The sequence below is a fragment of the Ambystoma mexicanum genome, chromosome 6p (assembly GCF_040938575.1).
Source record: "Ambystoma mexicanum isolate Mex_15411 chromosome 6p, UKY_AmexF1_1, whole genome shotgun sequence".
Classification (NCBI taxonomy): Eukaryota; Metazoa; Chordata; class Amphibia; order Caudata; family Ambystomatidae; genus Ambystoma; species Ambystoma mexicanum.
In genome coordinates this window covers 742,063,027-742,088,351 of record NC_090935.1, presented here as the reverse complement: position 1 = coordinate 742,088,351, position 25,325 = coordinate 742,063,027, and the positions used below count along the sequence as shown (strand labels likewise).

Genomic DNA, 25,325 nt, shown 5'->3' with positions numbered 1-25,325 from the left:
TTCCGAATAAATCCGAAAATATTTCATCCATTAAACACTGGAAAACGGCTGGGGCATTGCATAGTCCGAAAGGCATTACACGATATTCATAGTGCCCTAAGGGTGTCTTAAAAGCCGTTTTCCACTCGTCACCAGTCTTGATTCGTACCAGATGATATACCCCTCTTAAATCCAACTTAGAAAATATACAGGCAGAGTGCAAGGATTCCAGGATATCACGTATTAGAGGCAATGGATATCTGTCCTTCCGAGTAAGTTCGTTTAACTGCCGATAATCCACACAGGGACGTAACGTACCCTCCTTTTTCTTGACGAAAAACAGCGGAAATCCCGCAGGAGACTTGGAAGGGGTGATATACTGTTTCTGAAGACAGTCGTTTAAATATTCTTGTAAGGCTGTTCTTTCTTGTGGGGATAAGGAGTACACTCGTCCATGTGGAATCACAGAATCTGGCAACAGATCTATGGCACAATCAAAACTTCTATGAGGAGGGAGGGGAATGTCCCTAGGTTCCGAAAACACAGAGGAGTAATCTGCATATTCAGAAGGTATGGTAGACAACTGGCATACACAAGATGTTCCATTCACCTCTGTCTGCGTGGCAATTGTGGATATCCCAACAGATAACCCTGAGGAGGAACAATCCAGCAAACAACGATCCAAATTAAATGTCAATGTACGGGTTACCCAATTAACTTTAGGGTTGTGGTACAACAACCAGGGTAAACCCAACACGATCGGATAAGAGGGTGACTTAATCACATCCAAAGATATGTTTTCCAGATGTTCATTGATCCACAACTGCAGAACTCCGGTGTGATGTTGAATGGGACCAAAAGACAAAGGTGTACCATCAATGACCTCAATCGGTGTAGCTTGCTTCTTCTTAAGTAGAGGGATCTGGTTCTTCTTGACGAACTCAACATCGATATAGTTGCCAGATGCACCACAATCTAGAAGACCCATGATTACAGTTGACTTATCCTGCCACAGTACTTTAATTCGGAGTACCAAAAGGGCTGCGGGAGACATGGGCAGTAAGAACCCATCGGTATCCGGAAGGGCTGGTTTGAACGGTGGGCCTGTCATTGCCTTCCTTATACCTGACAGGCCTATTCATTTTCCGACTTCCTGAGTGGTCGTAACTGACAAGTACCCAAATAGTGCCCGGAGGCACCACAATACAGGCACAAGTTCAAGTCCCTTCGACGTTTTCTCTCTATCGCGGACAAAGGTCCTCTGAGTGCCCCCAATTGCATGGGTTCTGGACCCGTTTCTGCTGTACTTGAAGCACCAGCAGGTGATGGAAAAGACCTGGAGTACGGCCTCTCCAACCGACGTCTTTCTCCCTTCCGCTCAGCCAAACGGTGATCGATTCGAAGAACCTGTTCCTGAAGTACCTGTAAAGTATCCGGTTCTGGTATATGAAGAAGTTCGTCCTTGTACTCCTCTCTCAGACCTCGCCGAAAAAGCGTCTTCTGTGTTACTTCTGGCCATTGAGAATCCACCGCCAATTGACGGAACCAACCAATGTATGAGATCAGATCCCTTGAACCCTGCTTTAGATCCATCAATTGGTTCTGTGCTGTGGCGGCCAAGTTAGGTGACTGGAATACTTCCAGAAACGCTTTCTCGAAGGCGGCAAAATCACCCAGTATTGGACTGTTTGCGGACACCAAAGGAGCTGCCCATGCAAGCGCATTTCCGGTTAGATTCCCTAGAATATACCCAATCTTCGCCTTCTCGTCGGTAAAATGGGAAGCCCGGAACAAAAAATGGATCCTGCAGTGGTTACAAAATTCGGCCACTCTTCTAGGATCCCCGTCAAACTTCATGGGTGTCGTCTGTGCCATGGCAGAATCAGCCTGAGTTGTGGTGCTAGTCCTATGCACCACCATCTGACGTAGAGTCTCGTTTTCTAGACGAAGTGCTGTCATTTCAGCCCTTAAAGACCTGATTTCGTCTCTCAGATCAGAGGATTCCTCCATCTCTGGGTCTGAATCGGAGGTTAGGCGTCTCAATCTGTCAAGATGTGCGTCCCGTGGACGCTGCGTACCTGTGTTTCCTGTAGGCTTGCGTGCCGGGGTCGCCAGGACGTTGCTTGTAGAACGAAAGATGAGAGGGTAACGCCAAGAACCGGCCCAGGTCCCGTCCTGATTGCAGGATTGAAAATGGGTCCGATTCCTGACGCCACGGATGGACACTTCCCTGGATTTACGTGGCGCCAGAACAGTGCGAGCACTGAACAGGGAAGGCCGGTAGATGTAGACAGCGAGCTTGAGTGCGTTGCTATGATTCTGCAGAAACCTTCTTGAAGATGGTGAGAGAAGCCAGCCGGGACTGTAGTATGGCAGCAATGGCAGATGGCAAAAGGGGCCGAATAAAGGCACCGAAGGCACTGGCACCCAAGCACAAGGCAGAGGAGTATTCAGGCAAGGGAGGTGGTCAGGCAGGAGAGGGATAAGGCGGTAAGGAGGGAAAAGGAAAGGACCGGAGGCACCAGGCCAGGACCGGACAAAAACCCAACCCAGGGGAGCCAGACCCCCAACCAAGGAACCAAACCACCAGGGCAAGGGAAGGCAGGGCAAACTGGAAGGGAACAAGGGAGGCAAGCGGAGAGACCAAGGAAGGATAGGGAAATCCAGTAGCGAGCGGGAGGTCTGGACCAAACCGCGTTGAGACGCGGCGAGTACAGATCCGTAAGCTCCTTTATAGTGATTCGGCATGGAAGCGAGGCTTGACCCGCAATCCGAGTCGGCGCATGCGTGGAATCAAGGTATTCATGGAAACGAGGCTTGAACCACAAGCCCGTTCCCTGCCGCTTCCGCGTATGCACGCATGCACCCCAACTCGCCCGAAGCGGGCACCCACCCCAAATGAGCGATGAGCTCGGAGAATGCGCCCACGACCAAGGCGAAACCGCGGGTACAGCCGCCAGGCATGACCCCGCCCACGAGGACACGGACGTTCCCGATCCCGGGTGAGTGTCCTAACACTGCCTAGGTTCTTCATCACTTTTGATTGCTTGGGGCAGTTCCCATTTCCAAAGGCTGCAGTAGAGGTTTTTTTAGGTGTAGCATGCGGTGAAACTATCACTATTTCTATTTTGTCAGGGTTGAGTTTTAGGTATTTTGCCATCATCCATATTATGATTTGCATGAGGCAACTACTGAGGGTGCTGCTGGAACCTTCGTTGTTAGTCATTTTGTATACGCTTTGTGTATTGTTCGTGTAATTGTGACAGATGAGTCCATGTTTTTTCATGAACTTCATCAATGAGTAATACATATGTTGAAGAGGAGTGGTGAGAGGCTTGATCCCTGGGGAACTCCATAGATAATGGGTCGTGGGTTTGAACTGTAAGGGGGGGACTTGTGCAGCAGATTTGTCACAAAGTCTGGTTTCTTCAAGTCTCCTAATTAGTGTATTGTGGTTAACAGTGTCAAAGGCCACTGAGATTTTGATTAGTATAAGTGCTGAGGTGATGTTACCATCCTCTGAAACTTGGTGATCATCCCAAATGGAAACTAATGCCAATTTGGGTCCTCACATAGGCCCGACACCGACTTGTGTGACAGATCTAGAAAATTATTAGACTCTACTTGTTTCCCTCCTCAGTCTGTGTGCTCCTGTGTGTTTAGGTAGAGAACCCAATAGAAATATGTTAACATAACACGATAACATTAAATATGTGATCCAAGATGTGGCTGTATACCTAGCTCTCTAGAAAGTATAAAATGGGATGAGTGTTAGCAGGTCTTCTGAGTCACCAGAGGTGTCTTTTAAAAGTGGTTTCACATAGTTAGGCTTGAAGGTGTTTGGTACAATTCCTGTTTTAAGCTAGCATTACATTTATTTGCAAAAGTAGAAAGCTGGTCTTTTCTTGCTGTGGATCTCTGTGATGTTAAGGTGGGTAGGGGTCCATTCAAAAGTTGGCTTTGTTGCTAATTTTCACCAATTATTCTTGTTATCTGGTTCAGATATTGTTTTAAAACTTTTCACCAGTGGGGTTGTCAACTGGATTGCCTATGGCTTGATTGTTGCTTCCTAATCCTTTCAATGCTGCAGTGTCAATGGCTTGCTACATTTTCATTACTTTGTTTCTGAAATGGTTGGTGACATCATCACATAGATTTTGGGTAGGTGAAGGTACTTTGCTGCAGGAAGCAGGGCTTCTCATCTCATTAATAATTGGGTAAAGTTCTTTCTCTGTGTTTGGTACATTATTGATTTGTTCAGAATAGTTATGTTTCGTAGCCTTAAATATTTTCCTTTGTAAAGGCAGATTTGTCATTGGTAGAAGGCCTTATCTTGTGAACTGTTGTGCCTTATCCATGTTTCTTTAAGGGTCCATTAGTGAGGTGCAAACCATCTTGCTGAAGACTTTTCTTATAAGAGGATGATGTACTTCACTGGCTGAAGATTGTCTGGTGCTTCAGCTATTCAGCTTTCTGATGTCGCTATAATTCCCTCCCGTAGTATGAGTTCAGGTTCGCTAGGATTGGGCTTGTCCTTTTATTTATGATTTCTAACTTCTTCCAGGTTTGGAGATTTTTAGCTTCTCTTGGTGGTGATTTGGTGAGGTGGGAGTTGGCACATTGGCGTGTTGTTGATGAAAGGAATTGTTGGGTGATTGCTTCGTAATACCCTAATGGGGAAAGTGGTTGTTAATACTTCTTCACAAAAGATGGCACCACGTGTGTGGCCAGAACTGTGTTTCGCTCATTTGGCCATTTGTTTAAGGTGAAAGTTGGCCCTGTGCGGAAATCTCTGAGGACTGTTAGGTGTTTGCATTGCATGTTGGATTCTATGTGCAAACCTGAGGTCTGAGTTGTCAGGTTGATTGTTTGTGGATGACACTTTATTGTTAAACAGTTCCAGTTGGTTCTGAGTTGGGTTGCTTATTGTATTAGAATCTAAGATTAATGTTGTGGCTGGGTCTGCTGCAGTGTGTATAAGTTGAGAGTTCTTAAGGTCATGCGAACACAGCCACCTGTGGCTTTATGAGTCAGTCACATGCAGTGCTGACTGTGGGGGTTTCCAAGGTTTTGGTTCCTGTCTTCGTATCTCTGTTTTCTCAGGGTGTGCTCCATGAAGAGTGAAGAGACTTAGTGTACCTGCATGTGAGCACCATGCAATGCCCTTTCACAGGGAGACCTAGTGCCCAAGGCATTATCTTAGTGTACCTGCATGTCAGCACCATGGAATGTCCTTTCACAGGGAGACCTAGAGCTCAATGAATTATCTTAGGGTGCCTGCATGTGAGCACCGTGGAATGTCCTTTCACAGGGACACGCAGAGCCCAATGCATTATCTTAGTGTCCTGCATGTGAGCACCTTGCAATGCCCTTTCACAGGGCCACCTAGAGCTCAAGGCTTCATTTTAGGGTGCCTGCATGTGGGCACTTTGGAATGTCCTTTCACAGGGACACCTAGAGCTCAATGCATTATCTCAGGGTACCTGCATGTGAGCACCTTGGCTTGGAATGTCCTTTCACAGGGACACCTAGGTCTGAAGCAAAAACTCAATGTGCCATCCTAGGGAGGCCAGATATGAAACCCCAGAATATATAATAAGAACAATGTGATGCGTCATTCCAGGCATAATCAGATTTGAAACAACTGGGTACATTATACAGCTATGCACGTTGCTTTTAAGGGCCATCTACATGTGGGTGTGACAAAGTAAAATATAATACAGTACGCTTTCCTAGGGATAGTTGGATGTGAAACAGTAAGTGAGAAATTGCAGTGCTTAGTTAGGGATATCAATGCACAGGGCACTGCAATGTGTGTATAGAAAAGGCAGTTCACAATGTATACACTTGATAATTGATCTAGATTATAAAATAATGTTATAGGGAACCTAGATCTGAGGACAGTGCAAAGCTCATTAACAACACTGTTATTATGAAATGCAAAATGATGTAAAAAGAAGCAGTTTAATGCATTGTTTAGCGATATCTGGATGCGAGTAGAGCACGCTCCCAAAAACACAGTAATACACAAAGTAGAACCGCTGGCGTAACGGGGCCTCCGTTGTGCTAGGGGGCCCGTTAGCACATGTCTTGAGAGGGGGCACCACTTGGAAAAAAAATGAAAACATATTTTTTTAAGTTTTCTTTTTCTTCAAATTTTTATTTTTGAAGTCACTGTGCCTCCATAAAGAAATGATGTCCGTTATGGTTCGGTCCTTAACGTAAATAATGTCTCTATGAAGTCAGAGTGACTTCAAAAAGAAACAATGGGCCACATTGTATGTTTGCTGGCCCGAAAACAATGGTGCTTGCACCGGCACCGCTGTTTCCAGACCAGCAAATTACAATTCTGTGGGCGGGTGCAGTCCTGACCAGCAGGTCAGACCTGCCGGGCGGAACGGCACCCACCCACAGAGTTTTCACGAACCACCGGCACCGTTAACAAAGGTTCCGGTGCTTCCGTGGTCCCCATTCCCATATGGAAATGGTGACTTACAATTTACCGGCGCCTGAATTTCCGGTCCGCCAGGGTTGTATTCCCCAGGTGTTACCGGGAAGTCAGGCGCCGGTAAATCATTATGGGCATGGTGGCAACCTGCCGGAAGCACTGGCACGGTTACCGCCAGACCTGTAATGAGGCCCAATTCCTTTTTGAAGTAATAGGGCTCCCCTAAACCCCATGAAATGTGTGTGTGTAAGTGTATTTGGAAAGGGTGTACACTTAAATGTGTAGGTGGCTGCCTGTGTGAGTGTATGGTGAAAGGGTGCACACTTAAATGTATGGGTGAGTGCCTGGGTGTGTGTGCCTCTATGGTGAAAGGGTGCACACTTAAATGTACGGGTGGCTTCTTGGGTGTGCCTGTATGGTGAAAGGGTGCACACTTAAATGTATGGTTGGCTGCCTGAATGTGCCTGCATGGTGAAAGGGTGCACACTCAAATGTATGGGTGGGTGCCTGTGCGTGTGTGCCTCTATGCTGAATGGGTGCACACTTAAATGTGCAGGTGGCTGCTTGGGTGTGCCTAAATGATGAAAGGGTGCACACTTAAATGTATGGATGGCTGCTTGGGTGTGCCTGTATTGTGAAAGACTGCAAACTTAAATGTATGGATGGCTGGGTGTGCATGTGTGTATATGGTGAATAGTATGTGTGCTTGTGTTCAGGGACGCAACAAAACCCACATTTTGGGGGGCTAATCCTTCAAATGTTGGGAGATGAGCTAACTTCACGGGTGGTGGGGGAGGGGCTTCTATGTTACAAGCAGTTAACTCTCTCTCTGTTAAGTCTGAAGTCACCCACTTATGTAATGCTGTGAGAATTCAGCGGTCTCCTGTTCCCTCTCTACCCTACCAATCACTACCCTGGGATACAAGTACTAAACCCACATCATGATTTAAATTGCCTAAAAAAATTGCCATTTCAGTGCAGGTACTAACAGTGAAATGCTTTACGTTGCTGGGCCCTTGTTAACAGCGAAACCCAGGTGCCAATTAACATCTGTGTCCTGTTCTGTCCGGCAACTGTTCTGAAGGTCAGCCAGGTTGAATCACCATAAGGGGGGAGTGCTGAAGCCCAGTCAACTCAATGGTGTTACACCACTACTTGTGTTTAATGCCTTGATTACTTATTGGTAATCGTCATTACTCCTAGCCCTATTCTTCCTCGTCCCTGTACTTGTGCATGAGGCAGTACTTGTGTATGAGGCACTCTGCCTCATACACAATTACTGGGATGAGGTAGAGATACATGGAGGTAAAGCCTGACTTAGCTACCTGTAATCGTCATTACTCCTAGTCCAACTCTTCCTCATCCCAGTACTTAACTATGAGGCAAGGAGCCTCATACGTAAGCTCTGGGACAAGGAAGAGGGACGTGATGGTAATTCTGAAACAGGAGTTGCAGCAAAGGTGAGGCGCTCAGCTCTTACTTGTGATTTAATACGCTCAACGCCCGTTCTACTTGTCTGTAGTGTTTGTAGTACGTTGTGACTGTGACCGCCTTCATGATCACGTCGGAGTTGTAGTCGCGTGAGAGGGTATCAAATTATCTGCGCATGTTCTTTTTCCTGGAGCATGTTTGGAACAATTCAGCACTTGAGAGTCACGGCGTGGCATAATGGCCCCAGCACCAACCAGAGCCAGACAGCGGCTCAACAGCGCTGTAATTGACACGCTGTAATAGACACAAAGCACAGCCCTTTCCTCCGCACTGGGCTTCACGCCGCAAGGGTGCAGAGCCCTGGCTTTTGTTTCTGGGTCAGAGGACCAGGGGGCGTGGCTTCCTTCCGCAATCCACAATCTTTAAAGATGCAAAGACAATTTTCCCGCAGGGCAGATTCTTTCAGTCAGCGGCCCTGCTGGGGAATTTGATTGATGGAACGAAAAAGTTCCCAAAGTTCACAGTTTCACCATCTCCTCAATATGGACAGAGACCAGAGCCACAGCAGCTCAACAGCACTGTAATTGACATGCTGTAATTGACACAAAGCACAGCCCTTTCCTCCACACTGGGCTTCACCCAGTTACAGCCCCTAAGTGTGTGGTAGTCCCAGAGGCAGTGCAAGGGTGACTGATCAAGAAAGAGCATGGAGAAGAGGAAAGTTGTGGGCTGCTTCAGGAACTTTAGGTGGTCCGCTCAAGTTTGAGAGGGGCAGGGAGGCCATTCCAGAGGGAGGTACCTGCATAGGAGAGACGTCTACCTCCCACTCTCTGCCTGGAGAAGCGTCTAACCCTTAGACAGTTGGAGGAGCTGGGGAAGGGCCGGAGAAGGAAGGTATTTTGGAAGAGAGCATTGGATGTAATGCGGGCCCTGACCCCAGAAAGCCTTGTGGACAATGCAAAGTGTCATGAACTTGATCCTTGCAGCCACCGGCAGCCAATGGAGAGATTTCAAGGCTAGAGAGATATGATCCCTGGGCTGAGGCCAAGGATAAGTCTTTCAGTCCTGTTCTGGATTAGTTGCAGAGAGCGGAAAGTAGAGAAAGGCAGATTGAGAAAGAGGTTGTTGCAGTAGTTTAGCTCAGAGAGAAACAGGACTCCAGATACAGTGAGCTTCTGGGGAAAAGTGCGAAAGGGAAGAGTCCCTTTGAGGAGGAGCAGTTGGTAGTGGGGCTTCTTGGCGACATGCAAGAGGTGAGGAAAGAAAGAGAGTGGAGTTGAAGATGTCACCAATGTGTTTTCCCTCGCAGGAAGGCGAAGGAAGAGGGCCCAAGGTGGGCAGCCAGAGTGAGAAGGAGAAAGCAGGGGCAGGGGTCCCAATGAGAAGGATCTCTGTCTTACTGGCATTAAGGCACAGATCGTTGGAGGTGCACCAATCCTGAATCGCGGATAGACAATAAGGAATGGGTAAGAGAGTAGAGGAGCCTGAAGGAAAGCTGAGTGTCATACGCATGACACTGAAAGTTAGAGGAGAAGGTAGAGATCATGTGGGCCAAAGGGGCCAAGAAAAGGTTGAAAATCCAGCGTGAGAGGATAGAGTCCAGGGGAACGCCACTGGTAGAGAGAGATGTGGCGGAGAGAAAAGGACCAAGTTAGACCTGGGAGGGGCAGTCCAAGAGGAAGGAGGTCAACTACTCCGGGGTCTGATCGGTGATGCCCAGGTTCTCCCGTAGTCAATTGATGAGGATGGCATAGTTGACTGTGTCAAAAGTAAAGGAAAGATCAAGGTTAGAGAGCAGATCTTCACGGGTGTTCAGGAGAGCCATTTCAGTGCCTCTGGCAGCTCTGAAGCCAGACTGATGGTCATGGAGACAACCAACAGATTTGGTGTGGAGTGTAAGCTGGGAGATGGCCATCTTTTCCAAGGGTTTGCCTAGGAAAGGGGTGATGGAGATTGGATGATAGTTTGCCAGGCAGGTAGGATCGGCGGACAGCGTCTTGAGGAGTGGGTGTCGAAGGGAGTGCTTAAGGGGAGAGAGGAGAAAGAGTGATTACAGAAATTGGCCAAGGCTGGAGCAAGGGTGTCAATATGGTCCTTGATGGTTCTGGAGGAGCAGGGGAGCACCTGTTTGGACGACACTTTCATAGATCGGACTTGTCTAGAAACCTTGTCAGTTTTTGTCAGAGAGAAAGAGGAGAAAGCAGGAGAAGAGGTAGAGATGGCCAACTGGGGGGCCAAGAGAGGAAGAGAGAGAGGAAAAGGAGATAAAGGACAGGATGTCCTGAGTTTTAGCAGAGAAGTGAGAGTCCAGAGCCTCGGATGGAACAGGAGAGGTAGAGGCTGCAACAGGATTGAACAGTTCCTTGCATATTTTAAAGAGTTTGGCGTGTTGTTAGAGGCCACAGAGACCTGGGCTTGAATGTGTGCTCTGTTCTTGATGAGTGTCATTGCTTTGACTGGCATTTCGGTGCAACCAGTTGAGGTATGTCTAAATGTGGCCTGGCATGCTTTAATATAATGTTATTACGTGTCTACACTGGTCTACATTGTGCAACCAGTGGAACATTTTTTCAATGTGGCATGGCATTTTTGATAGCTGAGCATTAATGTTCCTGTTCACTCTTGGTGACTTGAATGTACTGGATTGGTGTTACCCTACAAAACAATTGCAAACACTCTGGCTTTTTAGCCAATTCTTCTCAGAAAGTGTGCTGTATTTTGCATTAAAACACATATTTATATCTTTCTCCTAGTACAGTGTGTGGCATAGCCCTTCAGCAGCACGTTCATGCGTATTGTGCAAGCCTGATAATCTAGGCCGGCCCATAGTGTGGCATGACCCGTGATTTTTTGCTGAGTTGATGGGGCCCCCTCAGCACGGCTCGCAGGGGGGCCCCCACATTTTGTGTTGCGCCACTGAGTAGAATACCTCAATGCACCATCCTTTGAGAGCTGGTTGTGAGTACAGGACTATTTGATTGCCCACGGGCACCACGATATGAAATGCAATCATATTATGAATCCACAATGCAATACATCCTCCCAGAGGCATCTCTGTGTGGAACACAACTGGGCACAGTAAACCACAATGCTATGCGTTTAGTAGGGGTTTGTGTATGTGAAGGCAGCAGAGAACCATTTAGAAACAATGCAGCCTTCTTTCTTAGGGAAAAGGAAGTCTGAGAATGTGTGCAGAATGGTGCACTGCCTTTGGTTAGGGATACTGAGGTGTGAATGAAAGGGAGCATAAAAGCAGAAAGGTGCTGTCACAAGCACATTCAGATATGAAGCGCAATAATAAGACAAAAGAGACGGCTCAGTGAATCGTATTTGCATATACCTATATGTGAGTACAATGCATTGCACAAAGGTAAGAAACGCATTGACTGAAGAGTTCAGAGTGTCAACCCAGTGACATCCGGAAGTGGAACACAACAGGACAGAATATGCAGCAACGCATGATGCTTTTTGGAGATGCCTGTATGTAAGCACACAGATGCATGCTTTGTTAGGTGTAGTTAGCGATGAGGCAGTATGTAATATGGTGCAAGGCTTTTGTTATGCGACAGATGGGCGAATCACCTGAAGTGTGGCAGCACATCCTCGCAGGAGCATCCTGGCATGAAACACAAGAGTGTATGGAAGTAACAACTTAAGGCTTTCTCTTAAGGGCACCTAGATGAAGGTATGATCTTAATTATTGCCTACATGCGCTAATAATGATAGAGCGGAGAATGGCTCTAAGGTGTGGATGCCTTGGTGGGAGGTAACAATGTAGAGCGCAAGATATAGTGAGCTTGCATACGTGTGTTAGGAATACAATACAAATACAAGACACCTTATAGTAATTGTTAGATGTTGGGAATTGCTGGGTTACGTGTATTGGTTGGACAGGTCTGGGACACAGATCGAATCGTCCCTTACCTGGTTGAAGCAGACATCAGGGCGAGGGGTTGTGAGGGGGCTGGAGCGAACAGGTGAATCGGAAATCAGGGGACCCCTTTTGCCTGTGCTGTTGCCGCTGCCAAGGGAATCCATCTTAAATATGTAGTGTTGTGGGTCAAGTTACCCATTAGGAACACCTATATGGGCCACAGGATGGGCTGAGTGAGGGACAGAAGGTGGACTGCATGGGGAAGGAGCCAAAGGGCAGGGAAATGGAGCATACAATTCCCTGATTACAAGGTGGGGGTGGGGGGGCTGATTAGCAAAAGAACATTGCACACTATCTCCAAATGGCCCAGGCAGCACGATGCATGAAAGTTCTCCTACCACACCCAGATACCTATGAATTCCATGTTCCCCATACCCAGCTTGCACACCTGCCTTCCTTGAACCAAAAAAGATCCCTGAAGCCGGGTCACAGTGTGTCACGCAGAAAGGGGACCACTCGAGGGGAGCAACAAAGCAATCACAAGTCACCACTATAAGCCATCCCCAGGAGCCCAAGAGCCAAAACCCACCACAGCTAACATGCCTGGATTTCCTTTCATCAAAGAGGATGAAAGCCAAAACCATATAAAAGCCCCCAACCTCAGTCTGACAAAGTTGGGATATGGAGCTTGAGAATTTGCTCCTAGGGGATTGGTGAGCATATAGTGAACACGGAGGAGGTTGGAGAAAGAAAGGAGATCGAAGAAGATCAGCAGGTGAGAGACCACAGAGGGAGAAAAAGGTTGGTGACAGGAAGAATGAGGTTGGTGACAGTAATGATGAGTTTGATGAAGAAAACAAGGAGGAGGTTGGTGACAGTAAGGAGGAGGTTAGTGGAAAATACTAAGGAATGAAGGTTGCTTAAAATAAGGAGGTTGGTAGAGATTATCAGGGGAAGGAGGTCAGAGTGGGGATGTTGGTGGAGAATAACAATAGATGGGAGTTGATCAGAGTGAGAAAGTTGGACAGAGTTGCGAGAGAATTCCAAGGACTGAGATCACAAACCTGTCAGAAAAGGATTGCAAAATTTAGGGTACTCAGTCCTTGGGGATGCAAGGGAAACTCCTCCATCGCCCTACCAAATACCAAGGATTGAGCTTTCCCAGGAAACTGAGTTTCCCAAAGAAGAACTGGACACTCTCCAGAATGAGAAGTTCCAGCGATATCTCATCTGCGTCAAGAAGACCCATCAGAATTTGAAAGTCATAGATGGACATATCTGTGGACATTCAGAAGCAGAATGATTTGAAAAATCTGCACATCTACAACAAACAAGAGACTGTGATCCCATCACAAAATATAGGGAAAACAGAGACTCTCGATACCGGTGCCCAAGCCCAGCGTTATGTAACCTGGGAGGTAAAGACCCAGAGAGTTAAGTTGGTTTACATCCCCTATCTTTATTATTTTGAACCATACTCTACAACTTCACTAAATAAAATATCTTTAACTTGAGTTCTTTGTCTTGTCTGCACATAAAACTGTCTTAATGTGATCAGTCTTCTCCTCAAAGAACTGATGACAGTTACTGCAATGTTCCCGCGTAGGTGCAACATTGATGGGTTTGCAGTCTAGGTGAACCAGGCTGTTTCTCATCCTGACGGGTCTGGCCGGCAGGATCTTTTCAATCATCAGGATGATATAAGATGCCTTAGCCTGGTAAATTGTGCTCTTGTACTTTTGGTAAGAGACAAGAAGGACACTCCAGGCTGCTTTCTACCAGTTTGTAGCCAAGCTGTTATTTTAGAAGACTTGATTCAGGAGTTCATGGAAATATAATGATGCCCTGCGACTCCTAACATAACTATGCATTGATTGGGTTCTTGTTGTCTCCTGGGCTGGGCCCAAGTAGCACCAGGATCGGTGCAGAGTTTAAGTGAGCTGGAGGACCTCTGATTTCCATCAATAATAACTCATGGTCTGTCCCCAAGTGAGAAGAGAAACTAACTTCTTAGTGCATAGGCCGATGAACATTCTGGCCAAGTCCCATGAATCCAATGTTGTCCAAGATGTCTGTTGCCGTAGTGTTTGTGGGATCATCTACCCATGTGTTGAAGTGCACATTATCCGTATGCACAAAGAAGCGTATCAGTGGGCCTTGACAGGGATGCTTTGGCAAAGAGAGATCAGTGGCGCTCTGTGTGTTGGGGTAGGTGTTACATGATAAAAGGAGTGTCAGCGATGGATGGGTGCAGGGATGTTAACATGGATGCCCTACAAACTGTATCATTTCATCAATCGGAGCTATGGGTAATGGATATTTGTCAGAATTATAGGTTCCAGGTCTAGCAGGCATAGGATAAACAAGTAAAAGGTCACATGGCACACTTCTTATTAAGAAAAGGTGAGGACTCTTTGCTCAATGGTTCATCTGTCAAAACAATACCTATGTTTAGTCAACAAAGCATAGATTGTGTTAAGTTACCATTATCATGAATATCACAAGACTTGAAATAAAACTGGCCTGCAGGAAGAAGACCAATAAGCAATCCTTCTCCTGGTAGGCTCCAGCATGCTGTAAACGCTCCAGCAGCTTGGAAAATGACTTTAGTCTCTGTGTTTAGAGAATTGCTAGGTATGACTTGGAATCCATCGGCAACGGATTGCCACTGCTCAGGATTGTCTTGTAATTGTACCCATCCTGTTCTCCCTAACGCATGTAATGGTTTACTGCTCTTTGGAAAACTCACAAAATTAAACTCAAATTTCAAAGTAAATCACATAGGGGTCATTTTACATAAAATGCTAATTGCATGCAGGCGACCAACAACGCTTCCCTTTGGAGTTGCTGGTACCCGGCATGCAGTTTTTAACACTCACAAACCGGAAGTGTAGTGCACTCAGCGTTTTATATATCCACCTGTTCTTTACAAGGCGTATTCTAGAGAAAGTCTTACATGCCTGTATGCAAATCTCATGCCGGTTTAAAACTGAGTGATTTTACAAGATGGAGGAGGAAAGCAAAGAAGAGATGCAAATTCCACTTTGATGCCCTCCTGCTCCTTGAATAAGCACACACACAAGATGGAATACAAAATGAAAGCCTAAGGGCACTTTTATATTTCACTTTACTCATTTCAAAATGACCCATTGTATGTTCAAATTAACATGGTGTACACAACTGACTTCAAAATTACCTCCTTACTGTTCAAATGAACTTGTTATTTCCTCCCCAAATGTATTCTTTTAGTTTTTTATTGCTATATTAAAATATGCCTTTTCTACTATCCACTTTTTTATATATATCTTTTTTAGTCATTCACTATTAAAAGATACAATACATATGATACTTTGGTCTTATTTTACAATATTGCTGGAGATGGGGAGAGGATGGCCGTTAGGAACTGCATTTATTAAACTACAAGAACTTCTCTATGCCTGCTCACCAATATCTGTCTTTCCTTTTAGAGATTAAACTGCAACTTGGGATTTGATGGCAGACAAAGATCATTGAGTGCAAAGATTTGTCATTGAGTCTGTGTGATTTGATTTTTTATTATGATTTCTGTTCTTTTGCTATTGTGTATATTTACATATCACTGAATATCAGGATCAGTTTGGTTCCCTGAAGAGCATCGACTGTACGGCTGAACAGTTCTTGTGGCGCCTGTCCTGGCAATTTCTAGGGTGACTCTAGAGTCTAGGTTCTCATTGGAAGTGACTTCACCTGCCAGCATTCCTTGTGATTCGATGCATGTGACAAAACATGGCAGCAATGCATGCTACTCCCTCCACTACACTGCCACTCTGTATGAGGAAATCCCCAGTCTTACTGAGCCGCTCACTGATAATGCACTGTTCTGATGCTACACTCCTTCTTTGCTGATCGTTCGTTGTCATTCCTGCTTCTCAACCTTCTTCTGCTCCTCTTCTTGGCTTAGGTTTCTCTCCTGGCTATCACATGACCCACACCTAGGCCTGACATCTGGTCTGCTCCTACACTCATCCTGGGCTCAGACCTTCTGCATTTATGCTCCACCCATGTACCCAACCCTGATAGACAGACTGAGCCTATGGCTTTCCTGTTTACAAGACGCTGGTGTGCCGTCTGATCTGCTCTTGCACGTCTCCTTCCCTTTGTTGTTTTCACCTTCCGCTTACCGCTTAGTGTAACTGCATATTACCTGCCCCAACCTTCATCCCTAACTTTGGCATTTAGTCTGTTCTGTCTTCAGTGTAGGAACCTCAGGATCTTTGTTTACCTACTTCCGGTGCTGGCTCCAATTCCCCTCAACCCCACCCTGGAGTATATCCCAATACTTCATTTGACTTCCCTCTAGATTGTATAACTAGCACAGGCCCATCTGTGTCCCATCAAATAGGTCCCTATGGACTATCATTCTTTTGCTACGTCCCTGTGTCATGGTGTGGATTGTTCTAATCTATGGACATCCCCTAGAGCACTCTTAGGCGTACCAGCTTTTTGTTTTAGTTACACAAGTGTACCTAGTGGTACTTATCCTTTACTGTCTGCTCTCCTTTAACGGTTCCCTCTTAGTCAGGGAATTCTCTTGCAGTTTGGGGACTGACACTGTGGTAAATCCCTCCTACATTTCGGCCTAGTCCTGCCCTGAGCCAGATCTTTGCATTCCTCGGATGGGGCGCAGGGGGGTAAGCTCTGATCAGGCCAGGGGGGCAATCCTCTTGGACACAACCTCTGTCATGCGCGAGCTTGAGACACAGCCAGACCTTCCACCCATCCTATTTCACTCCTCTTCGATTTGCCCGGTGTGCTTCTTCTTCCTCTCCTTGTTTTGGATGAACTGCAGGTATCTGCTGTGTGAACACCTTTTTACATTTCTCTTTTCCCTCTGTGCCCTTATTTCTGCTTATGCCCCGAGACTTCCCATGCTTCCCATACTTCTTACTCTCTGCCTGTGTATTCCATACTTCTTACTCTCCGCCTGTGTATTCCATACTTCTTACTCTCTGCCTGTGTATTCCATACTTCTTACTCTCCGCCTGTGTATTCCATACTTCTTACTCTCCGCCTGTGTGTTCCATACTTCTTACTCTCCGCCTGTGTACTCCATACTTCTTACTCTCAGCCTGTGTACTCCATACTTCTTACTCTCCGCCTGTGTATTCCATACTTCTTACTCTCAGCCTGTGTACTCCATACTTCCTACTCTCCGCCTGTGTATTCCATACTTCTTACTCTCCGCCTGTGTATTCCATACTTCTTACTCTCAGCCTGTGTACTCCACCCTAGCACCACCATTGTGCCCCTCGTCTGTACTCTACAAGTACAAGTGTCTCATTCTTAAACACAAGAGATCCTAATAAAAAGGGGATTCTATTTACACAGCTGCTAGGAATTCCTTGGAAAATAAGTTTTCTTTTTGTCTTAAACCAACCTCTTAGCATTCCTTAAATATATGTAATGACATTATTAGCACCCCTGTGTAGTAGACCAAGAATATGTCATACATATCATCGTTTCTCACTGTATAACAGAGCTTTTTAAAGGAGACTTTATTATAATGTTGATTATTCCAATGGCATCTAATATTACATAACATTCTATAGATACTTACCACTCCTGAAGCTGGGGATACATCGCTTACACTTCCATTGGCTGTCCACTCCACAGCTACTCTCCCAAATGTTCCTTTTAAACGCTCAATAGTAAAAGTGATCAAATTGTCCTGTTCCAACTCCTCAGCCTGCTTCGACAGAGAGCTCTGCCAATAAACACAGATGGGCTCATATTATTTACGAATCAGAAACTTGGCATGCATGCAACATGTACAATTGAAGGGGATGGGAAGCACGACTGTTAGTTGCAGTTATGCAGTTAGTAGATCGTGATCTTTCTGTTCCATCAGACATGACTCAAGCTTATCTTCCCGTGTACTCTCGGTCTTGCTAAACTTACCTGAAATTAGTTATCCCCAAAAATGGGTTGTGATGGTAAAACTCACGTGTCTTCATTTATTGACATACAGAGGAAGAAAGAGAGTGCATATAGGGAGGGAATGGATTTCCAAACATATTGAGAGATTGCACATACTCACAATGCATCGCCCCAAGTCTTTGAAATGAATAATGCCAAATTGACTGGTCTGGCCAAAATGGCTGCCGACTAGCAGTTTCAGGTGGAATTACGTAATACCACTGGTAGTATGCAATGGTGTTATTTTAGAAACAATGGGCCTCATTATGAGACTTGCTTAACGTAACCACCAATTTGTCTTGTGGGTATACCAGGGGATAACAAGTTGTGGTAGGATGGTGTTAATCCTTATTTTCAACAGGGCTCCATGGGAATTTCGGAAGAATTTCCGCCGTTGGGGTCAAGAGACAATGCAGCACAGTGGGCCAATAGTCACCTGTGCGTGTTCACTGTTACAACCCCGGCTAATACTACACTATTTAAGTAGGATGGGTGTTACACAACCAGGGATCCCACTCTACTTCCATAAAAACGTTGGGAATCATTCTGTAACTCGGTGGAGATGGCAGCAGAAATGTGAAAACAGAAAGATTAAGAAGCCATTTTGAAAAGCGGCATGCAACTAACAAGCACTTAACAGAGTTATTTGTCTTAAAGTCTTTGCAATTGGTGCTTTGTTTTGTTATATCTAGGTTCTACAAAACAGGGCGCGGCAATCATTTACCTGAGTAAACCCAATCACTCCATGGGCATCATCGTTAGGTGAAATGATAATTGTTACGTAACCATTTGCACCAATCTCTGCTCCGCCTTTAGCATTTTTCAGTCTTACTCTAAATGTTTCATTTTCTTCCGGCACTTCATCATCAAGTAGATTTATGGCTATCACTGCTTCTCTGTCCCCGACTTCGAACTTCAGTTCACCTGAGCTAGCGTTAAAAGAAAATAATGAATGATTTTAGTATTACAGGGTGCATTTCAATGTTTGGATTTGTCTCGTACCTTGTGAATTAAGGGAATACGGTGTGTACATTGACGTCTATGGAAAAACAGCTCCCTGTTACATGTATTTGAGGAAAGGGGCAAGCAATGCACAACCATAAATGGTTTTATAAAGTAGTGTGATCGGAAAACTAACGTGACTAGCACGTTGTGCAAAGGAGCTGGGCAGAGGTGATTGCACAGTAACTGGGAACACAATGGGCACTAGGACCTAAACAATAATCAACACATATCAACATAAATCTTAAATTATGATCCTCGTGGTCAGCACACAGATGCATGCTGTGGAAAGAAACCATGCGGGACCACATGTCTACTGGCCAAAGGATTCCTCCTTTATTCGTGCCTCAACTAAGACTGCCCTTGCCCTTCCACTACATGCCACTTCCCTTTGCTGTTTACCTCTCCTGTGAAATGACCTAAACAAAGTCACTCCCCTATTGTACAATGTGACTAGATAATACCGAAACCAAGGAAACTACAATTTACCCACAGCTTCAAATAAAAATCCCTCAACCCATTTCGTCAATCCATCAAAGATAGAGTGACCAGACATCCCGGATTTGCCGGGACTGTCCCGCTATTTACCCCTTGGTGCCGGCATACCAAGAGTCTTTGGAGTTTCAAAACCCCGTCTTGGGATTGGAGGAATGGGTGACTACAGTCCTGGTTATTGGAAGGAACCGATTAAAAAATCCTTAAATCTGGCCCAGCGCTGCTGTTACTGCTCGCAATGCGTTTCACTCCCCCATTTACTCCCCCTTTCCCTCCCTGGCAGCTCTCTTCGAATGAGAGTTGTGTGCCGGTGAACACACCCACAGGCCACGACATAGAAGTAGGACTGCAGTTTTTATCAGAGTCCTGTTGGTGTTTACTGTAGTCCTACTGCTATGTCTATTGCCTGTCCCGGTTTTTATTTTTTTCAATCTGATCAACCTTATCAAAGAGGTTTTCTCATTTTCTGCCAGGTCGATCACTCCTCAGTAAAACATGGACATGTTTCTTCCCTTGCCACCACAATGCTGAGGGAAGTTTAAGACTCGCTGTCGCCATAGTCTTGTGTCACTAGCAGCTATGTCATTCATGTGCCAGGTCTATGACTTGTTGACATAGTGATGAGGGAATAACAAACGTGATCCCTTTTAGTAATTTGCCGGCTTCTGACTTTCCCAGGCTACAAATCACCTGCTGCAGGCAAATAGACTGCTGCAGGCCCTATTGTCGCCCACCACCTCCCCAACCTCTTGTGCTTGCATCTGTGGTGAGAATCTTTGGAGTAGAAAAATTAAAGGGAAGCCCTTCATAAGTTTTGAAAGGGAAGTCAGAACTGGAGATCTGATATTATCAGCTGAATTGGCAGGGAATAGTCCTATGTGGCCAGACTTCAATGTCCCAAAATATGTGGGCCTACAGGGGCTGGAGATGATCCCTGGCCCAGGGTACCATGAAGTCTGATGCTGCCATGTCCCCTGGCTCTGAAGACAGGTGTGGCTCGGTGGCGATGTTTGGGAGAGGAGAGATCTCCACCAGTTCTAAGGTTTGGCAGACCTGTGTTGAGAAAGAACTACCCAACCTAGGAGAGTGTTGAAGTCTTTCCCTATAAACCCCAGGTGAGAACAAACCAGATTACCTTTTTCCCAGGTTCAGCTTTCAACTGAGCCTGAACAGGGTCTAGCAGATAGTGGTCATGTTCCAAAATGCTTCTTTAATGGATTGAGCATGGACCAAGCAGTCATCTAGGTAACAGCTTACCCGCATCCCCTGAGCATGGAGTAGTCCCACCAGAGGGGCCAAAATCTTGGTGAAGACCATATGGGCTGAAGTTAGTGTGAAGGGAAGGACCCAGAACTAGAAATGACCTGCAGCCATTGCGCAGTTCAGTTATTTCCAATCAGCCCTCCCAATGGAGAAGTGAAGATAAGCATCGTTCAGATCCATTGAGCAAAGGAAGCCCTCCAGGACAATGAGTGGAATAATTGACGGGAGTGTCTCCATCCTGAACCTTGACTTTACAACAAACGGATTCACCCCCTGTAGATTGATGATGGGCCGGAACGCTCTTGAAGGCTTCAGGACTAGAAACAGATTGGAATTGACCCCCTGTCTCTGCTTTTCCATGGGCATCAATTGGATTGCTCTTTTTGCCAACAGCTTAGTGATCCCCTGCCAAAGGATATCCTTCTTCACAGAGTTTCTGGGTGATGGGGTGATCTGGATGGCAGAATCTTGAGGGAAGGAGGTGAATTTAAGGGATAGTTCATCTCAAAGCACTGTGTGTGTGAGGCAAGATTGTATGCAGTACCCTTTAGGTGCACTACAACAACCCTCCTGGCAATAGGAACCCAACCTTTGGTATAAATCAGTACTACACAGGTTGGTAGCGTGATGAGCAGCCAGGCTTATCTCAAGAGAGGTCAAAGTGAGCAGTAAGGAGGTTACACAGAGATTCACGGTGACAAGTATTCAAATAAACTCTTACACACAAGGTTTCTTGATTAAACAATTATTCATTTATTTAACAGTCAGTTTGAATAAGCCTTCTTCAGAAGGGGCAATATAATAGTAATACACACATACACTCCAAAATATACACTCTTATTTTCTCTAAATCAGCAAATACCCATTTGGGATGGCACACAGACAATTCTTACACCCTCAAGTGACTTAACTAGCTAGGACACTGTGGACATTAATATATCACTGTTGCATTTAGAGCAATACTTAGAAGTATGTCAAAGAGAAAGGTTATTAGAATAAAACCGGAGATCTCACAAATATTCTGAAGCAGGTAAGTACTTTTGGTAACCCCAATGCAAAGTAAGTTAACCTTTTCCTGCAAGGAAGACCAAACACAAAGTCAGAGGGAAGAAGAGTCTTTCAGGGAGCCATGCCAAAGTCAATTGGACAAAAGTCTAGGTGAGCTGAAGCAATTCTTGTATGTAGGTAAAAGTCTTGCAAAATGTTTTAGAAGTCTTTGTAGAAAAGAAGAAATCAAAGTAGGGCCACAAGCTGATTAGGCTTGTGAGGTGAAGAAGCTGATAGCAACTCTACAGAAGCAACCAAGACAAGTCTCCACTGAGAACAAGCGAGGTTACACAACAAGAGGTAAGTTCTCTTAGAATGTACAGTACCTTTGGTTAGAAGAAATTGTTCCAGCTGGCTTCTGTTCCTGAGTAGCTCTGCAGATCCGGTGTTCCTGGACCTCAGTCGTGGAGACAAGAGGGAGGATGTCTGTAGGACTGCACTGCAACGGGATGGTCGGCGACAGAAAAGGACCAACTTCTATTCAGTGGCACTTTGCGGTTTCAGCTCCTCGCGTCTCAGCAAATAGCACCACTGCAGACTCTTGGCTGTTGAGATGGGCTTTCCTTGCATCTGGGGTCCAGCACTCTGTTGAGGTGGCTCGGGCTTGGTCAGTCCTGCTTCCTGCAAGTCCGGAGGATCTTCCTGGAGCTCTTGGCCAACTTAAAAGCAACACACACAATCTGGTGTTCCTCTCCCTGTCTCTTCGGTTCCAACAACAACTGCAGTGGAAATACAACCATGTTCGAGAAGATATCTAGGTGGCTTACTTTGGAGTTGATTGGTCCCACCAACTCAAGGGGAGAAGTCGTCCTTGCAGGGTTCTCTAGTTGAGGCGAATTCGGAGCTTCAGCACAGCAGCAGGGCTTCACCGGGCAAACCAACCAGGATTTGCAGCAGGTGTCTCTTCCAAGTTCTTCTACAGATTTCTTTGTCTAGTGGCCGACTCTACCTTCCAAGCCAAAAAGCCTTGCCTTTTATGCAGGTTTCTGCCATTCATTCCAGCCCAGCTGTCAGTCACCCAGCAGGGTTGAGTGCATTTCTGTCTCCTAGGAGACTAAGCACGGGGAGTTTCGGGCACCTCCCTCGCTTCCTGCTCCTACCAGACACCCTGGAGCCAGAGGCGAGCTTCACTCGTGAATCCCGCCAAAGACAAAACGCACAAAGGGACCAAACCTGGTTTGGCGGGCAGAGTAAATCCCATGAAGGACCATTCCACAAAGAAATGGTGAAAAAAGAAGACCGGGCCATTTTGACAAAAATGGCACCATTGGGTGCTTTACTGCAGCTGCGAACGCAGCCCGTGGTAAAAGCACACTATGGTAGTTAAAATTAAACTACTGGACGGACGGATGGGTTACCCCTTTTCCTGCAGTGGGATTAGGACGGCATAATGTGCATAGAGCATGAGTGCGTGTGGACCTGACTCCTGATCATAGCAGTGTTGGACCACTAACCTGTACATCGGTCCTTCCTCTCCAGCTGCAATTTGTACCCTTCTGAACTTTGTACAACATCCGATCGCATCCTGGTTGTCAGTGTTTCCATGGAAGATCCTCCTTCTACCTCTGGGCCACGTTAAGGAGGAGCAAGCGGTGCAGACTGTGCTGCAGCCACAACAGGTGCTTCTAGCCCTGTGTCCCACCTGCTAAGTGAGGGTCTGCCCTAAAGGTCCAGACCACAGGTGCCTCATTAAACAACATACTGTGAACACCTACCTGTCAGAGACAGGAAAAATAGATGGAACCAGGAGAGGAGGTTACTCTTATCTAGTCTGGCGATATGGGGGTGGGGGCCCCCTCACTTGGGCAAGAGGTAGGAGCTATACCTTTGTTTTTACCGTGCAACCTGTCTGGGAGGAGGGGTCGCCTATTTTGTGAAGGACTGATACAAGAAAGCAAGACAAAGGGGTTATGGTAATGAACTTCCAAAACAGTCCTAAACTAGAAAGACATTTTGGCACCTTCTCCCAAACGCCAGAAGGCTGTCTGTAAAATTGGATTTGTCACTCATAGCACCTGTTCCCCTTGCAGCATAAAAGCACTACACACAATAAACGCTAGATGTTATATCCTTAAATATTGTTTTACATATGCACGACCATGGCAAATTTGGCAGTTTGGCACTCGGTGGCCTCAGTGCAGAAAATTGTGGAGTGCACTAGGAGGGAAAAGGCTATGTTAGCTGACATCGAGCCATCAAATATGTAAAGGTGGTGAGCGGTATGCAGCATGAATACCCAGTGGGATGTACTTATTGCAGTTGTCAAACTGCGTGCCTCATGTAAGAGGATTACTTTATCTGTATGATTTACTGGGTCAATAAAAACGAGATGCCAAATGTGTTATCCATCATCTCTGTCAGTTTGGCATCTGTTGGTTACGTGAGTTCTGGGCCATCCTACCATCCATCCTCCGGCCGCAAAGCCATCATATTGTTGATCTGGCAAATAGGAACGCATGATTTTAACACACAGCTCAAAGCAGACTTGCTCATCATACAAGTCATTTTCCAAATTAGTCCCACACACAGGGGTAGGCAATTTAGCAGCATGCACACATAGGACGACATAGATCAGACGTGTCAATAAAGATTCTCCTTGTGTAAGGACATCTCAAAAAGTCAAATGATCTTCCCTGTCTATAGACCAAAGATGTATTGTGCACGCCAATAGTATTCCGGAGAATCCCTTTTTCGAGAGGCACTGGAAATACACCCACATGCATAACAACCATCCCTCTGCGAGGTGAAATAGATTGCATGCTGTGTGTGGCCTGGAGTGAATCCCCACATGGAATGAGAGTGAAAAGGATCTCTTTTTGCCAGAGTGGGAAACTGTCTGATTATAATTCATTTTTTTGTATTTTATTTTTTTAATGTATTTATAGCAATTTATCCATCCAGTGCACCCGAACAATCAACAGTCAAGGACAATGAGCAAACAACTGTAATACAGTAATTAATAATATCCATAAAAACATTTTGAAACCTAACTATAGAAAGAACAATACCGAAATAATCAATAATTAACAATACAATTCAAATATTATTCAATATAACTAACATACAAAATCCACCTATAGGCAAACCACAACACAAACATGAACACACACACAAACATCTACAATAAAACACCAAACTACTCCTTAAACAGTGACCACCAAGTACCCTTGCCGTAAAATCAAAAAATACAAAAATCATATAACGATTTCTATCTTGTAATATGGACGCTGTTCAATACTTTATATGGGTAATCATTTTTATTTTGTATCATTTACTCTTAAGTACCCTGTTATGATATGATATGATATGATTGTTTATTTATATAGCGCCTATACACAGAAGTGTTTCAAAGCGCTTCAAGGAGGGGGGGAACATAGGAAATACAGTACATTCAGTAAAGTCCTTGAGCAATATAGAATGTGGAAAATAACTACCATAATAGGCCTGACGACATTTCTGATAGTGCAAGTGCCAAACAACAAGTAGGGTAGGAGGGAATGGAGAAGGAGAACAAAGCAAGCAGTAACATTACTATGTCTGTCGACAATTTACGCAGTGCAGGAGGAATACAAGAGGAGGGTTGGGAAGGGAGGGCAGGGATAGAGGGGGAGAGGAGGAACAAGACAACTGCTGAGCCAAATTCATCAGATAAATTTAGAAGCAGGGGAGGGGGATGGAGAACAAAGGGTAAGAGGGGGGCAGACAAGCTACTATCATCGGTCGAGGAACAGATGATAGGAGTAAGTGCAAGGAGGGAAGACCTCGAGGAAGTGTTTAGGTCCCCAGAGGAGAGGGAGATGCAGGCAAGTGAGAGTAGGAAGTAGAGTGGGA

General features: G+C 45.6%; 1 protein-coding gene across 2 annotated transcripts in view; it reads right to left on the bottom strand.

Moving 5' to 3' along the window:
- ADGRV1 (adhesion G protein-coupled receptor V1) overlaps positions 1-25,325 on the bottom strand; it is a 2,479,945-nt gene that overhangs the window by 1,455,055 nt on the left and 999,565 nt on the right. For both annotated transcript variants that reach the window (XM_069627623.1, XM_069627624.1), the window contains 2 exons: positions 18,412-18,616; positions 17,329-17,475 (listed from right to left, as the gene is read on the bottom strand). In XM_069627623.1, coding sequence (XP_069483724.1) covers positions 17,329-17,475; positions 18,412-18,616 — 352 coding nt within the window. The remainder of the gene's footprint in view (positions 1-17,328; positions 17,476-18,411; positions 18,617-25,325) is intronic.